We start from the raw sequence: 17,734 nt of genomic DNA, 5'->3' as shown, positions 1-17,734 counted from the left end.
CTTACACCTGCGGACACCCCCCCAACCGTTGATGATCCCACACCAGATTTCGGCTGCCCCAGTCCCAACAACCTTAGTACGACCCTCCTTCGGCGAAGACTTCTTGGAAGACCTCTTCTGTTTCGTCCCCGATACAGTAGAGGCAACAAATGGCGAAAGATCCGGAAACCTATCAAACAACGTCGAAAATTTAACAAAGTTCGAATACAAATCATAGATGCCCTAAAAAAGTTATAGAACTCCACACTAATCTTCCTACATCTCACACAACACCATCTAAGACCGCTGTTACTAACGTACAACTCATCTATCACCCTTCCAGCAAGTCCAGCACATTTCGAATGCCAGTGCCCATTACAAAGCCAGCATACAATAGCAATCTCATCATCAGAAGCAATTTTACAATTATAAAAAAAAACCATAACAAAAATCAAATGAAAATATCCCACTGCCTCAATATACTAAGATGTCACAAAACTAAAAAACACCAAAAACACAATTCAACAATACAAGTATTGACAACACCGTTTGACCACAAATCAACAGTACAAGTATTGACAACACCGCTTGATAAGAATGTACACAGATAAAATAAGTTTGAGAACCAATTACTTTTGTTGGAAAACCAATAACAAAATTTGTTAATTTTCCTGCAACAAACTAATTTATTAATAACCATTATTACAAAAAAGTTGTTAGCATTTGTTGACGAAAATATTTGCATTTCGTCAACCCATATAACACTCAAAACCATCGATCAAAATACCGTCGGCAATTTCATCCAATTAACCAAAACTTCATTAATGCACATGCAAAACTTCATTATCATCATCGGCATTAATGATCATCGATCACTTCATTAGCAGAGATCAATGCATAGTTTCTTTCGTTTGTAACGTTTGCTATGCTTGCCCCCCACTTCATCGTTGCCATCACCACAGTATCAAACCCTAAGCAATATCATCGCATATCGAACCCATTACTTAAGCAATGAATGCATCGGTTCATGTTGTGGATTGCAGAAAAGCAGAAAGCAGCTGTGTGCAGAAATATATTATCAAACATATATATTTACAATTTACATTGGCACGTTTGTATATGCAACTGCATTGATGTTGCAACATTGTCATCGAACATTGTTTACTTTATAGTCGAACTTCGACATCTTTGATACATCTCTGCAAAATGAATATACAAACGTATGCAATGATATACTTTAAGTTTTACATTTATATTTATGTTCAATATATTTTTATGAGGTTTCAAGTATTGAATAGAAAATAAATTCTGTCTCTCTATTTTTGGCAGTCAAACAGTAAACATCTAACGGCCATTTTCATGTATCTCCGTTAGACTTTAACTCCCAGTTAACAGAAAGTAAAATCGAAATATCTTTTCTCCTGTTAACTTTAACAGAAAAATTTTTAGCAGTTAAGTTCCTAACTGGCATATGGAATATATAGACATGATGACAGACATGTCCATAGTACGATTTAAAAGTTCGTTAGCTAACGTAGCACTAACGGAGCTTCCTGAAAATGGGGGTAAGTATCATTACTTTTCTTATATTATTAGCAATTTTTCTTCCAGCAAATAAATAGAACTTGTTCAACCCTTTTATTAAGAATTTTTTTCTTTTCAACTTTCAACATTTCTGAGATAAAAGGGAATTTTTCTCAACATTTTATTGCTGCCGAAACCCGGGAATTTCATCGTATTCTATTTCAAATTAAATAATTAAAAATTCTTTGTTTAATTATACGCGAGTGAAAGGAGAATTTTCTTAGGCATTTGGTGAACAAAACTTTCTTCAAGTAGGAAAACCAATAGTTTCGCACATATGCTTTAATTGAATTAAAATTTATTTTTTTTTTGGTTGTAAACGAAAACTAATTGGTACTATCTTTTCTGCGCGCTTGGTAAATTAAATTTATCGTTTTTTATAAATCGGTATATTTATCAAATATAAATCGTGATTCGTATGTTTTTCTGTGGTATTTTCTGAAATTGTTCATAAATTCTGGATCCGTGCGTATCAAAACTTGCCCAGTTGAATTTTCGCAAGATTGTTTTATAACGAAAGCACATTTTCTTTCATTCTGTGTGTTTTTCTACTTTCAGTGGTTTTGCGTGAACATAACCATGAGTGAACTTTCTGGCTTTATAGATGAACAACAAGAATTGTTAGTCTTATTAACAAAATATCAACAACGTTTTGAAGCAAGAAGTTCAGCCGAAAAAACACATGGTTATGTTACCGCAATGACCCAAAGAATAGATGATATTTTTAATAGATTTGAGGCTCAACATGAGACAATTTTACAATATGTTAGAGATTCCTCTTTGCTTACTAACGAAGTGTCTTATCTGGAAAATGATTTCTATTTTGACTTTTCGGAAAAGTACTTAATTTTCAAAGGGAAACTAATCGATTCTCTTCCTGATCGCTTCGTGATGCAATCACCAACGGCAAGTACTTTTGTAGCACCACATTGTCGATCCGACATGACTTTATGCTCCGATTCGAAGCTCCCAAAAATCTCCTTACCAAAATTCTCAGGTAAATACATAGATTGGATCCCTTTCCGTGATATTTATTTTTCACTTGTTCACCAAAACGACTCGCTAAATAAAATCCAAAAATTCTATTATCTTCGTGGTACACTCGAGGGCGAAGCTGCCAATTTAATTCGTAATATTTCAGCCACCGAGGCTAATTATGACTCCGCATGGAGAATCCTTGAATCAAGATATCATAACAAGCGAATGTTTGTTGGTAACCTAATCTCCAAACTTTTTAATGTGCCAAAATCAGATGGTAGTTTTCAGTCTATCAAGACTTTGTTAGATTCCTCTCGAGAATGTATTTCTTCTCTCCAGAATCTGGATGTGGATACCAAAACTTGGGATCCACTAATTATTCATCTTCTGGCCCAAAAACTCGATCTACAATCTCGCAGAGATTGGGAGCAATCTCTGAAATCCTCCACAGAGATTCCCCAGCTCTCAGAACTCTTTTCGTTCTTGGAAAGGACTTTCAGAACTCTGGAGTCCATTAATGATGAAATTCCTTCTTCTACAAAGCATAATTCTAATAACTTTTCTCATGGCCAAAAATCTTCATGCCACTCAGTAAAAGTTTCTTCGCAAAACAATCCACTTTGTTCTTTTTGTGAAAAAAGTCACTTTCTTGAAAAATGTTACAAATTTCTTGCTTTACCTTTAACGAATAAAATTAATTTCATTGCAGAAAAGAATATTTGTCACAATTGTTTTGTAGTTGGTCATGACACGGACAGTTGTCAATCGATTTTCCGTTGTATAATTTGCCAACAACCACACCACACAGTTCTTCATCCTAACGAGCCTGTAACCCCCACAACAAATCCTCCTGATCAAGTTGCTACACACAGTGCACAAAACTTTTCTTCGGTCCTTTTGTACACCATAAGGCTGAACGTGTCTACGAGCCGTGGAATCTTTAAACTCAGGGCTTTACTTGATCCTGGTTCTCAATGCAGTTTAATTTCAGATTTCATCGTGGACCAAATAGGATTGAACTCGATCGCACTGTAGAGTTGTTGGTATTGGCAACGGTGGTGAAAACTTATCCAAACATACAGTTGACCTTGTTCTTTCTAATCGTAAAGGGAGATCAGTGATTTCATGTACTGCTCTTGTACTCCCAAATATTTCATCTTACACTCCTGATCCCATATCAAAAAATATTTCTTTGCCCGACATAGAAATAGAGAGCCTCGCTGATCCTTACTACTACAACTCCGACTCCATCGATCTTATACTAGGACTTATTTTTCCAAAATACTTATTTTTCCAAAATACTTACTTCGGCTGGGTATTTTCAGGTCCCAGCAATTCATCTTTATCAAAACAAATTCATGTTCATAACGTGAATATTAAATCTATTCATCATAACTTTTCACCCATAAATAAAGTGAACAAACGAAATCATCTGAGAACTTGCCACTTCAAAAAGCTTTTCACAAGAGCTTGGCCGAACGATTTCCAATTGAAATCGTCACTAGATATTATCTCAAGGGAAAAATTGTCAAACTGTGAAAGTAGCTCGCAGCCGTCCCGACCAAAGATTCCTGAGAAAAAATCGTTTACGTTGTGATGAAGTTCAACATATAAGAAAAAACGAAATTACATTTTCTTGATTTTCATTTACCGAAATATTGTCAAATGGCAAAAATAAGTAAATAAAAGCTATGAATATCATTAAATGGTTGCATATAAAAAAAATCACTACTTTACATTTTTAGAAATTTAACTTGATCACTTTACTTATACGCTACACTACACTACACCTATTTACTTTAAATCTCAACAAACCTACTTTAAACCAAAAACTACTTACTATAAAACTAAATAAACTTTTCAATTTAAACTTACCCTTAAATTTTTACTAATCTTTTCAAAATTTTTAGTTTTATTTCTACACTACATCTAGTTTCGAAAACCACTAAAGACGAAGTTCATCTCCCAAGTATATGTTTAGGATGGAGCCTTTTTATCCTTAGCTGTGAGTCGAAGCATAGCTGTGGCATAGCCCAAATAAAACACTTCCAACGATAGGCCATCCTTTAACATCCTGGACTCAAAAACATTCGTTCTTCGGGGGGAGAATGTTGACGAAAATATTTGCATTTCGTCAACCCATATAACACTCAAAACCATCGATCAAAATACCGTCGACAATTTCATCCAATTAACCAAAACTTCATTAATGCACATGCAAAACTTCATTATCATCATCGGCATTAATGATCATCGATCACTTCATTAGCAGAGATCAATGCATAGTTTCTTTCGTTTGTAACGTTTGCTATGCTTGCCCCCACTTCATCGTTGCCATCACCACAGTATCAAACCCTAAGCAATATCATCGCATATCGAACCCATTACTTAAGCAATGAATGCATCGGTTCATGTTGTGGATTGCAGAAAAGCAGAAAGCAGCTGTGTGCAGAAATATATTATCAAACATATATATTTACAATTTACATTGGCACGTTTGTATATGCAAATGCATTGATGTTGCAACATTGTCATCGAACATTGTTTACTTTATCGTCGAACCTCGACATCTTTGATACATCTCTGCAAAATGAATATACAAACGTATGCAATGATATACTTTAAGTTTTACATTTATATTTATGTTCAATATATTTTTATGAGGTTTCAAGTATTGAATAGAAAATAAATTCTGTCTCTCTATTTTTGGCAGTCAAACAGTAAACATCTAAGTATCATTACTTTTCTTATATTATTAACAATTTTTCTTCCAGCAAATAAATAAAACTTGTTCAACCCTTTTATTAAGAATTTTTTTTCTTTTCAACATTTCTGAGATAAAAGGGAATTTTTCTCAACAGCATTCGTTACCATCAGAAGGCAACAAATAATTTGTGTTCTCAATAACATAATTTGTAAGTAATTTGTTGAGCATTCAACAGTACAAAATAATTGTTGTTGAACGTTACGATTAATCCTCAACAAATATTTTTGAATTTGGTTTGTTCAATGACCTGTAACATTTATTGGTGTATTGACAAATTATTGAAATTAAATTAAAATTAGGGCTGTTTTCTTTTAGCACTGGATGCAACATTTGTATGGGCTATTCAGAACATCGTTGCACTGGTGTTCTATCCAGAACAACTCATCAGTGCAAGTCGCGCCGATGTTGCCGGATTGTATTTTGATAAAGTGATTCACAATAGCAACTTATTGTGACTAATATATCAAAAAACATGAAATTCAAAGTGGTACAGTGTCATAAATAATCGCAGCAGTAAATATTTATTACAAATTGGAGCATTTCATATATTAAAAATGGAAGATTTAACTTCTTTTCTGTGATTGTATTTAAACAGCTGATGACAGTGTTGCATATTTTTGGAGATGTTCTGTATAAGCGAGTACTCTGTTTTCTTTTAGTCCTTCACGGCTTAGGGTATCCAGTGCTAAAAGAAAACAGCCCTATTGACAGAATTATGCTATGAATTGCACAAAATATTTTGTTAAGTACACACAGAGAAGGAATATGACCAAAATGTTATTTTTTGACGGGGAACATGTAACATTTTTGGGTCGAAAATCCATTGTAGGTTAGGTTAGGTTAAAGTGGCAGCCCGATTAAGATTCAGGCTCACTTAGACTATTCAGTCCATTGTGATACCACATTAACTAAAAGTACCTATTACATATGGGCACTTCTAGTTTTAACCGCTGAACCTTCTTGATTATTTTTCTTTGTTGAACCAACCAGATTGTTCCAAAAACATTAGCAGACTGCTTAAGTTAACGTTTTCCAGATCCGCCAGTAATCTGAAGCTATATGCTCCTAAAAGTTGCTTGCGCTTTACACAAAATGCAGGACACTCACACAAGAGGTGTTTAATTGATTCTTTTTCCTCCGCATCATGACAGCTCATACAATAGTCATTATACTTCGCGCCAATAGTTTTTGCAAAATCGCCTATCAGGCAGCGACCCGTTATAGCAGATATCAGGAGTGATATCTGACGTCTCGAGAACATTAGCATATCTAGTGTGCGGTTTAAGTTGAAATGGGGCCATATTTGCTTGGTGTCGTTACAACCCTTGCAATTCTCCCATCGAACATTTGCCATCCTAACAGCCTTCTCACGCAGCATGAGCTTGCAGGTAGCTAGGGGCATACCAACAAATTCCAGTTCCCCTGGAATATGTAAGGTAGTCCCTAGCCTTGCCAACTCATCCGCTTCGCAGTTCCCCGGTATGTTCCTATGGCCAGGCACCCATATTAGGTGAATATTGTACTGCTCAGCCATCTCATTGAGAGATTTGCGGCAGTCGATGGCCGTTTTCGAGTTGAGGAACACAGAGTCCAAGGATTTTATTGCAGGTTGACTGTCTGAGTATATATTAATGCCAATATTTGTTGGAACATTACTTCTCAGCCAATTCGCCACCTCTCTTATTGCTAATATTTCAGCCTGAAAAACACTACAGTGATTAGGTAATCTTTTCGCTATTCGAATTTCCAGATCTTTAGAATATACTCCGAACCCCACTTGTCCATTCAATTTGGAGCCATCAGTATAGAAATCTATATATCTTTTATTCCCCGGGGTCTGTGTACACCACGCCTCACTGTTGGGAATTAGAGTTTCAAACTTTTTGTCGAAAAGTGGTTTTGCCAGGGTATAATCCACTACGTTAGGCACATCTGGCATTATTTTGAGGACCGAACTATGACCGTACATTTTTTCCGACCACAGCGATAGCTCGCGCAACCGCACAGCCGTTGTTGCAGCTGACTGTTTGGCCAAAATGTCTAAAGGCAATAGATGTAGCATGACATTAAGGGAGTCTGTTCCTGTCTTACTAAATGCGCCTGAGATACATAAGCTCGCCATACGCTGAACTTTATCTAAACAAGTCGGTTTCTGAAGTGCCGGCCACCAGACTACAACACCATATAGCATTATAGGTCTAACTACTGCAGTGTATAGCCAATGCACAATTTTTGGTTTTAGTCCCCACTTTTTCCCTATTGCCTTTTTGCACGAGTACAAAGCTACCGTGGCTTTTCTCGCCCTCTCTTCAATATTAAGCCTAAAATTCAGCTTCCTGTCCAAAATAACGCCAAGGTATTTTGCACACTCACCAAAGGGAATTTCAGTACCCCCTAAGGAAATGGGCCTAACCGTGGGAGTTTTACGATCTTTGCAGTACATGACTAGTTCTGTCTTTGCTGGATTTACACCAAGACCATTATCTTTCGCCCATTTCTCAGTCATCCGGAGAGCTCTCTGTATAATATCTCTGATTGTGGATGGGAATTTTCCCCTGACTGCTAGCGCCACATCATCTGCGTATGCCACCACTTTTATCCTTTCTTTTTCTAGGGAAACCAGAAGGTTGTTTATAGCAACATTCCAAAGAAGAGGTGATAGAACTCCTCCTTGGGGAGTGCCTCTGTTCACATACCTTTGTATGTTTGTTTGCCCTAGTGTGGCTGAAATACGTCTCTTTATTAGAAGTTCGTCTAACAGCCTAAGTATACCTGGATCAACATTCAGAGTTGTCAGTCCATTTAATATCGAGCTCGGATGGACATTATTGAACGCCCTTCGATGTCTAGAAACGCCACGATTGTGTATTCTTTGACAGATAGTGAGCTTTCAATAAAGCTGACTAGTTCATGCAATGCGGTCTCAGTAGACCTGCCCTTCGAGTATGCATGCTGTCGTTTCGAGAGCAAACTTGAATCCACGCTAGTTCTAAGATACATGTCTATCATCCTCTCCAGGGTATTAAGTAGGAATGAGGATAAACTGATTGGTCGGAAATCCTTCGCACTCGAGTGAGAGGCTTTTCCTGCTTTAGGTATGAAGACGACTTTTGTTTCCCTCCACTTTTCTGGAATATATGCTAAGTTTACACATCGTTTATATATCACCGTCAACCAGGGGATAACTCTTTCAGCCACTGCCTGTAACTCCGCCGGAGTAATTCCATCAGGTCCGGGGGATTTGAATGGTCCAAAGCTATTTAAAGCCCATTTTATTCTAGATTCCGACACAATTTCCTCGATAGGAAATGATCGCTGAGCCTCTGTTACACCGCCGGAACATGGTTCAACCGTCTGATTTCCAGGGAAGTGTGTCCAAAAGTACCTCCAACGTCTCCTCACTGGACGTTGTCCAATTTCCCTCCGATGTTTTATTGAAACCTGGAGCGGTGTTAGTGGATGCTAGTACCTTCCGTAGTCTGGAAGCCTCTGACGTATTCTCAATACTGCTACAGTAATCATCCCAAGAGTGTTGTTGAGACCTTCTCAGTTCTCGTTTATATTCTCTCAGATTCATCTTGTAAGTGTCCCAATCCTCCGGAGCTCTTGTGGACTTTGCTTTGTTAAAGAGCTTCCTGCAGGATTTCCTCATATTACTTAACTCCGTAGTCCACCATGGCGGCCGATTTTTATACCCTCCACCATAGGATGGGGGTATATTAACTTTGTCATTCCGTTTGTAACACATCGAAATATTGCTCTAAGACCCCATAAAGTATATATATTCTGGGTCGTGGTGAAATTCTGAGTCGATCTAAGCATGTCCGTCCGTCCGTCCGTCTGTCCGTCTGTCCGTCCGTCCGTCTGTCCGTCTGTCCGGCTGTCCGTCCGTCTGTGGAAATCACGCTAACTTCCGAACGAAACAAGCTATCGACTTGAAACTTGGCACAAGTAGTTGTTATTGATGTAGGTCGGATGGTATTGAAAATGGGCCATATCGGACCACGTTTACGTATAGCCCCCATATAAACCGATCCCCAAATTTGGCTTGGGGAGCCTCCCGGAGCAGCAAAATTCATCCGATCCGGTTGAAATTTTGTACGTGGTCTTAGTATACGGTCTCTAACAACCACGCAAAAATTGGTCCATATCGGTCCATAAATATATATAGCCCCCATATAAACCGATCCCCAGATTTGACCTCCGGAGACTTTTGGAGGGGCAAAATTCATCCGATCCGGTTGAAATTTGGTACCTGATGTTAGTATACGGCCTCTAACAACCATGCAAAAATTGGTCCATATCGGTCCATAATTATATATAGCTCCCATATAAACCGATTCCCAGATTTGACCACCGGAGCCTCTTGGAGGAGCAAAATTCATCCGATCCGGTTGAAATTTAGTACGTGGTCTTAGTATACGGTTTTTAACAACCATGCAAAAATTGGTCCATATCGGTCCATAATTATATATAGCCCCCATATAAACCGATCCCCAGATTTGACCTCCGGAACCTCTTGGAGGGGCAAAATTCATCCGATCCGGTTGAAATTTGGTACCTGATGTTAGTTTACGGCCTCTAATAACTATGCAAAAATTGGTCCATATCGGTCCATAATTATATATAGCCCCCATATAAACCGATCCCCAGATTTGACCTCCGGAGCCTCTTGGAAGAGCAAAATTCATCCGATCCAGTTGAAATTTGGAACATGGTGTTAGTATATGGTCTCTAACAACCATGCAAAAATTGGTCCATATCGGTCCATAATTATATATAGTTCCCATATAAACCGTCCCCAGATTTGACGTCCGGAACCTCTTGCAGGAGCAAAAGTCATCCGATACGGTTGAAATTTGGTACATTTTGTCAATATATGGCCTCTAACAGCCATGTAAAAATTGGTCCATATCGGTCTTTAGTTATATATAGCCTATGACTTATTACATAAAAATTAGTCCATATCGCCAAAAACAATCTACCAAAACTTTATTTCCATAAAAAATTTTGTCAAATTTTATTACTTTAGAAAGTTTTGTCAAAATTTCATTTCTATAGAAAGTTTTGTCAAAAGTTTATTTCTATACAAATGTTTGTCAAAATTTTATTTCCATAGAAAATTTTGTCAAAATTTTATTTCTATAGAAAATTTTGTAATCTACCAAAACTTTATTTCCATAGAAAATTTTGTCAAATTTTATTACTATGGAAAGTTTTGTTAAAATTTCATTTCTATAGAAAGTTTTATCAAAAGTTTATTTCTATAGAAATGTTTGTCAAAATTTAATTTCTATAGAAAATTTTGTAAAAAATTTATTTCTGTAGAAAATTTTGTCAACATTTTATTTCTATACAAAATTTTGTCAAAATTTCATTTCTATACAAAATTTTGTCAACATTTTATTTCTATAGAAATTTTTGTCAAAATTGTATTGCTATTGAAAATTTTGTCAACATTTTACTTCCATAGAAAATTTTGTCAACATTTTATTTCTATAGAAAATTTTGTCAAGTTTTTATTTCTATAGAAAATTTTGTCAAATTTTTATTTCTATAGAAAATTTTGTCAAAATTTTATTTCTATAGAAAATTTTGTCAAGGTTTCATTTCTATAGAAAATTTTGTCAAAATTTTATTTCTATAGAAAATTTTGTCAAACTAGATTATATACGTATTTAATCGGCCTTTTTTTGTTTAATATATACCCCGTATGGGCTAACTTACAATTTAGAAGACAGTGTTAAAAAGTTTTACGATACCTTGCCATCGGCAAGTGTTATCGCAACCCAAGTAATTCGATTGTGGATGACAGCCTTTAGTAGAAGTTCCTACGCAATCCATGGTGGAGGGTACATAAGATTCGGCCTGGCCGAACTTACGGCCGTATATACTTATTTCCCCTTGGCTTTCCTCTAGGGCAAGCAGCTTTCAGTGAAATGTTGAAGGCCTTAGTAATCCGCTCCACTGCGTGTTCGATATCTTGCACAGTGCTCATATTTGTCTCCGGCATTTCCGGTATCATCGAATTGAACGATTCCCTATACCTATTCCAATCAGCTTTCCTAACATTTGGCGGAAATATGGTCTTTGAAGTACGAACAGCCAATCTGAAACTGATGTAGCGATGATCTGAGAAGCTATGTTCCCTCAAAACTTGCCACTCAGATATCTTATCATTCAGTTCCGGAGAGGTCAACGTTACGTCCAAAACCTCTTGTCTGTTCCTGGTGACGAAGGTTGGTGCATCTCCCTTATTGCAAACTACCAGGTTAGTACGCAAAATAAACTCTATTAGCGACTCTCCCCTTGCATTAGTATCACTACTTCCCCAAATACTATGATGTGCATTTGCATCGCATCCCATAATGAGTTTTGTCTTTGTTTTTAGTGACTCCTCAACTAAGGTCTTAACGGCACAGGGTGGCATCTCCCTATCATGTCCCATGTAGACCGAAGATACCCAATATTTGCATGTGGATATCTCTAGACTGGCTACGACAGTGTCTGCATTGCTCAATGAAGGAAGCAGAAACAAGTTTAGTTCGTTTTTAGCAATTATACATGCTCGATTTATATCGGTACCGGTATTATGCAAAAGTTTGAAACCCGGAGTGCTTAATTCACAGATCTTGTTCTTATATATGTATGGTTCTTGAATAAGAACTATATCTATGTCTCCTTTCATCAGGAGAACTTTTAAGGCAGCACAAGCGGCCTTACAATGGTGAAGATTTATCTGGAGGAACCGTAGAACCATCCAAATTTTCAACCACCGTCACATCAGCCGCTTCAATTGAGTCATCAAGGGCTTCCTCTTCACAGATCTCGGTGACTCTCGCAACAATCCGCGTTTCAGTTTTGGTGAGGCTTGAGCCTGTAGAAACTTCCCGCATATGATTTTCGCCATAGTCTGCAGGTTTTATGTCTCCTTCGGCTTCGCTAGGAGATTTTTCCACTGCTGACTCTACCGGAGGCTTGTCCGTTTCGGAATCCTTTGGCTGATCGCTTTTGTATACCTTCATATGGATATCATGAAAGCCATAACTTACGCGTCCTTGGGTCTGGGCTAGATGTGGCAGCGACTCTATGTTTAATATAAACACCGCATGTCGTCTTGGTCCATCCACCTCATCCAAACGACCAACCTTCCAATCGGCGGTTGGAAGATCTGGGTTACATTCTTTTAGTCTCTCTAGTATTGACTCAGGATCAGGAGGGTTTGCCGGTATCCATGCATGTGCTCTAGGTTTAGCCGGTATGTCTTTTTTATCGACTAACTCCAAAGCGGCTCCTTCCCAAACTTCACCAATTAGCATCAATGCAGCTTTAAAGCAATCCATAGACCTCTGGTCTGCAAAAGCTATTAACTTATATCGTCCTTGATACCATCCAGCATCTTGCCGTCGAGGACTTGGTCCGGGAAACTTTTTTCGCACCTCTGAGTAGACACCAGACATCGCGTTCTCAATTTCCCCCCATTTTTGCCTTGGAATCATACCGTCCAATGCTCCTTTATTAATAATAGCCATCACAAGGCTGTCTTTTGCAACTGAGGCAAACGATCTTTGATCCCGTTTAGAGGATGGCAGCTCGTCCGGTGATCGTTCCCTTTTTCCAGCTTCAAGAATTCCTTGAGCCCATTTTAAGGAATCGCTTTGCTTAGCCGACAACGTGCTTGGGTCGACTGATCCTAATTTCTTTAGGATAAACAAAGCATTTCTTCGTTCCTTGAATCTCTTTCGAGAGGGATTGCCTCCTTTTGATGTCGTCACCTTAGAAAAGGTTCGACTTGCCAAAGTGTCACCGCCAGTCGACCCGTCTACAGGTCGACTAATTGGGCCTGACTCTTGGTCGATGCCCAAATTTATAACTTCAGTCCTTACCCGTCCACTGGGCCCTGAAGTTAGCAACCCAGTGGATGACTTTGAATTTCGCTGCATGGTGGTTTATTATTTCCACCACACGTGAAATTCGTAATAAGTACTTATTACAATGAAATACTCCGCTATTAAAAAACACGTCCGTTCAGTTCGACGGTTGAAGAAAATCCATTGTAAATGCATGACGATTTTAAATTAGAGTAGTCCAGGGTCTAGCAAGCATTTTGACAACTTTTTGTATAGTGTTAAATATTTTAGTTAATTAGAATTGTAATATCTATAATCCCGATATTAATATGGTTTTATTAATTACCTCATACAACAAACACATTAAAGAAACTACCAAAATGAAAAATATAAATCTTTCACAGACATTTATAAATGATTTTCTGTATTCTCTGATGAGTGAGCTCTTTTGTTGCTATCATACACGTGCATGTGCTCATCCTCATTTTGTTCTAATGGTGTTCATCGCATACTTCTTATAGCATTCGTACATATTCTCAGCGATGTGCGCGTAACCAGTCTTGTATTTTTGTTTTTGTTTTCATATCGATAGCAGTCAACTAATTTCGCAACAAAACAATTTGTTGAAAATTCAGAATATTTCTATTATTTCCTCTGTCAAGCATCTACAAACACATTTCAACAACAAATGTCTCATATTCAATAGACAAATTTGTTGAGCATCAGCAGATGTTACATAGTTGTTAATTATTTGCAATTATTTTTTTTTTTTTGTATGTGTATATCCACAGCCACTGAGAAAGTTACTTGCACCAAAAAAAAAAAAAAAAACAACTGGTACTAGAAAGCAAAGCACACTTGTTGTTATTGTAAACTAACACAAACTATTTAGCAGACAAATAATCCAATGAGAATAAGTACAATATAGATTAATTACATGTTCTTCCAGAGTGCGCTTAAACCTTTCCAACAACGACATTCCACAATCGTCTTCGCCTCTTGGTTTGGAATGGCATAAACTTCTGGCCACTTGCTGAAGTAATTCATGACCACAAGGACATATCGGTTTCCAGAATCACTTACTGGGAAAATGCCTGCAACGTCCATTGCTATTCTTTCAAATGGCGCTCCTGGCCTATACTCTTGCATAAGACCTCTAATTTTTCATCATGACTCTTTCGCCTTTATGCACCTCTCGCAATTTGCCACCCATTCAGCAATTGATTTCTGGCATCCAACCCAGTAGAATCGTTGCTTCACTTTCTCGGCTGTTTTGGTTATTCCCAAGTGACCTCCACTAGGTCCATTGTGGAATTCCGTCAAAACATCTCTTATTTTAGAATCCGGTACGATGATTAAATTTCGGCTGCTCTTACCATCTTCGCTTTCCCATTTACGTTGCAGGGTTTCATTGACCAGACATAGACTGTCCCATTGAGCCCATTATGATGATTTCATAAGTGGGCTTTCGGCTGCGATATCTTTCTTGCTGGGTTTCTTATCGTCTTCCCCTGCCGAAATAATTTTGCTCAAAATGGGATCTTTACGCTGTTCTGCTGGTCAGTCCACTCCAGATTCAACGTGCAACAGCCGGATATCCACGATTTCTTTCTTACGTTCAGCTTTCGAGCAGTGTTTGGACTCGACATTACAAGATCGACGTGACAAGGCGTCTGCGTTGCCGTGTTTGCCAGCTTTTCTATGCTCGATATTGAAATCATAGATTTGGAGTCTTTCTATCCAAAGTGCCAGTTGAGCTTCTGGATTCTTAAATTGAAGCAACTATCGTAGAGCTGAATGATCAGTTCTTAGCAAGAAATTCTGTCCATACAAGTATTAGTGCTAATGCTTTACGCTTTCATTTCATTTCATTTTATTGAGTACCAACACAACAAGATTAGAATCTTATAATTACAGTGCAAGATTATAAATGTTAAAACATCTCCGACATATAATAAGTATAAGTAATAAGTACAATAATTACATTTTAAAGATAGAAGATAAAAGAAAAAAAAAAAGAAAAATGTAAATAAATAAAATAAAAATTAATATTAATATAAAAAAAAAATAAGAAAATTACTTTTAATATTCAAATCCATTGCATTCTTGATGAATGAAAATGTGAGTCAATATTATATCTACAATCAAAATTTAAATATTCTAATTGTGAAATAAATTTTGAATACTCTTCTTAAAAGATGATGATCGGGTGGTAGAGTGTTCTAGAGACGTATCGTGCCAATAAAGAACTGCCATTCGGATACAAGACTTGTCTTTCTAAAGGGTATTATATTCCTATCAGATCTGGTAAACCGAATTCTATCATAGAGATAGCTTGGTTTTCGTCTGTAAATCAATTTATGTAGAAATATTAACGATTTGACATTAAGCATGGTATTAAAACTAAAGCCAAAGAGGGAGTCTGTAACATGCGAAACATGATCGGTCCTGCGTAACCCATACACATAACGAACTATACTATTGAATGCCACGTTAAGTCTATTTTTGCTCACGGAGTCACAATTCGCGAAGAGTTCAGATCCGTAAATTAAACCCGGTATCAAGAGACTTTTCGCCAGGAGAAGTCGAATATTGACTGGTGTGTAGGAATGATTAACCCATAAAGTACGTAATTTAGCATATGTCTGTCCAACGACCGTGTTTACATGACTCGACCAACTCAAAGTGCTATTGAATACCACTCCTAAATTCTTAGCACTAGTGACTATATCGATTTTCTCACAATCTATCATAATAGCAGCATTCGACAAAGAGAACCTTCTATTCTTGTGTATAATCAAACATTTAGACTTTAGTGGATTTAGTAGCAGACCATTGGCCCTTGCCCATCGAAACACACGATCAAGGTCGTGGTTAAGTTTCCCCAAACACTCACTAGCATCACCTACCGGACTACTTAAAAAGATTTGTATGACATCTGCATACATAAGCATCTGACTATGAAATATTTCAAGAGGGAGCTCATTGGCGTACATGCAAAATAATAGAGGTCCAATTATAGAACCCTGTGGAACCCCTTTCGTAACTGGTAATGGCAATGAAAAAGTATCTCCGGTGTAAACCGTCTGTAACCGATTGTTAAGATAGGAAGTAATAAGAGAGGTAGCAGTTGGGGAGAAATTGAAAAATCTTTGAAGCTTCAGACATAACATTGTGTGATCAACAGTATCGAAAGCCTTTGAGTGATCTACGAGGACAAGAAAACTAACATGGTTCTCATCAATATATCTCCTAATAGATTCTGAAACTTCGATCAGTGCACTCACACAACTGTGATCTCTGCGGAAACCGGACTGCCTTTCAGACAACAAGTTACAACGAAGAAGACAATCATATATCTGCTTATGTAAAATCTTTTCGAACACGGAATAATCTTTGCACGCTTCCATATGGTGGGATAAGTGGTGGAAGTCAGAATTGTGTTAAAAAAGTAGGTGAAAAGGAGTATAAGTTGAGGGAGCAGTATTCGTGTAAATCTGGAGTCCATCCCATCTGGGCCATAGCATTTAACTTAACCATGAAAAAAAAAACTCTCTATGACCTCATCTTTGGAGGAAGAAAAATGTGTTGGATTCGTATTATTAGTTGTATATAACCCAATAGCCAACATATTATCTGTTAGTGTGGAATTGACGAGATCACCGGTAATAATTACGTCTTCATACCACAATGTAATGGATCCTAATTTAATCTGCAACTGGTCCAAACTTATTATTATTGGGTCGATAACAACATCTAACTAAAATTTTCCTAGAAGTAGACACAAGTTCAATAAACACATATTCTATTCTCTCATAGCGGGTAGATTTTGTACGAAACTTTGCCTTCAAGGTATTCCTCACAAATATTGCGACCCCCCCTCCACGGCTTTTCCTATCATATCTGAACACGGAATATCCCCTTAAATTTATCAATCCATTGGGAATTGATGAGCTTAACCAGGTCTCTGAGACGTATATAATGTCAGTACCCGTATCCTCAAATATGTATCTGAATTCGTCTATCTAATTCCCTAAACTCTGCGCGTTAATGTGACAGATTGATATACCGTTCCTTTGTTTAGATAGAATCCTTACTAAGTTCTTAGTTATGTCTCTGGAACCTCCATTAGTTCTATCCGTACGAGACATAGCTGTACGGTTGCCAAACAACGCATTCATAAAAATTATATTTAATCCAGAAAATCACCTTTTCAAAACCATTGTTTACCGATAATAATATTGAATCACAATGCAAACTTATATGAGCAATTAAATTATAACAAAAATAAATTATGACGAAAAATATAAAGTTATTGGCAAAAAATAATAGAAATAACTGAGAAGAGTAAAATTTAGACATTTTTCCCCAAATCAGACAAATTAACGGAAGAATTAAAATCGCCCAAGACTTTGGAATGAAATATGCATATAGGTTAATTGCTGTCAGTTGGTTTTATATACACAAGTCCTCGAAATGTATATGTACAAGTCCTTTTTTCAGTCGTATGGCGTCTTGCAGAAGCTGGTAGTTTGTGTTGGAAATATTCTCATTTATATAGTATTTTGAATTTGAG

The 17,734-nt window shown here is 37.2% G+C and overlaps 1 protein-coding gene across 1 annotated transcript; it reads right to left on the bottom strand.

The window, feature by feature from the left end:
- Window positions 1-5,091: 5,091 nt before the first annotated feature.
- LOC142229184 (uncharacterized) lies at window positions 5,092-16,112 on the bottom strand. The gene is made up of 2 exons (XM_075299723.1): window positions 15,672-16,112; window positions 5,092-5,124 (listed from the first exon to the last, which is right to left on the bottom strand). Exons 1-2 carry the CDS (start codon window positions 16,110-16,112, stop codon window positions 5,092-5,094), a joined length of 474 nt encoding a protein of 157 aa, XP_075155838.1.
- Window positions 16,113-17,734: the final 1,622 nt, after the last annotated feature.

Source organism: Haematobia irritans, chromosome 1 (assembly GCF_050003625.1).
Source record: "Haematobia irritans isolate KBUSLIRL chromosome 1, ASM5000362v1, whole genome shotgun sequence".
NCBI classification, from domain to species: domain Eukaryota; kingdom Metazoa; phylum Arthropoda; class Insecta; order Diptera; family Muscidae; genus Haematobia; species Haematobia irritans.
Note: the sequence above shows the minus strand (reverse complement) of the source record. Positions and strands in the feature narration are given on the sequence as shown.

Bases quoted from the DNA above. Each gene is read 5' to 3' on its own strand.
- LOC142229184 (XM_075299723.1), bottom strand. From the start codon at position 16,112: ATGCTTATGTATGCAGATGTCATACAAATCTTTTTAAGTAGTCCGGTA. The intron at 5,125-15,671 runs GTGAGCAAAAAT...TTCATTTTGCAG, and splicing joins TCTTCGCGAATTGTGACTCC to AGATGTATCAAAGATGTCGA.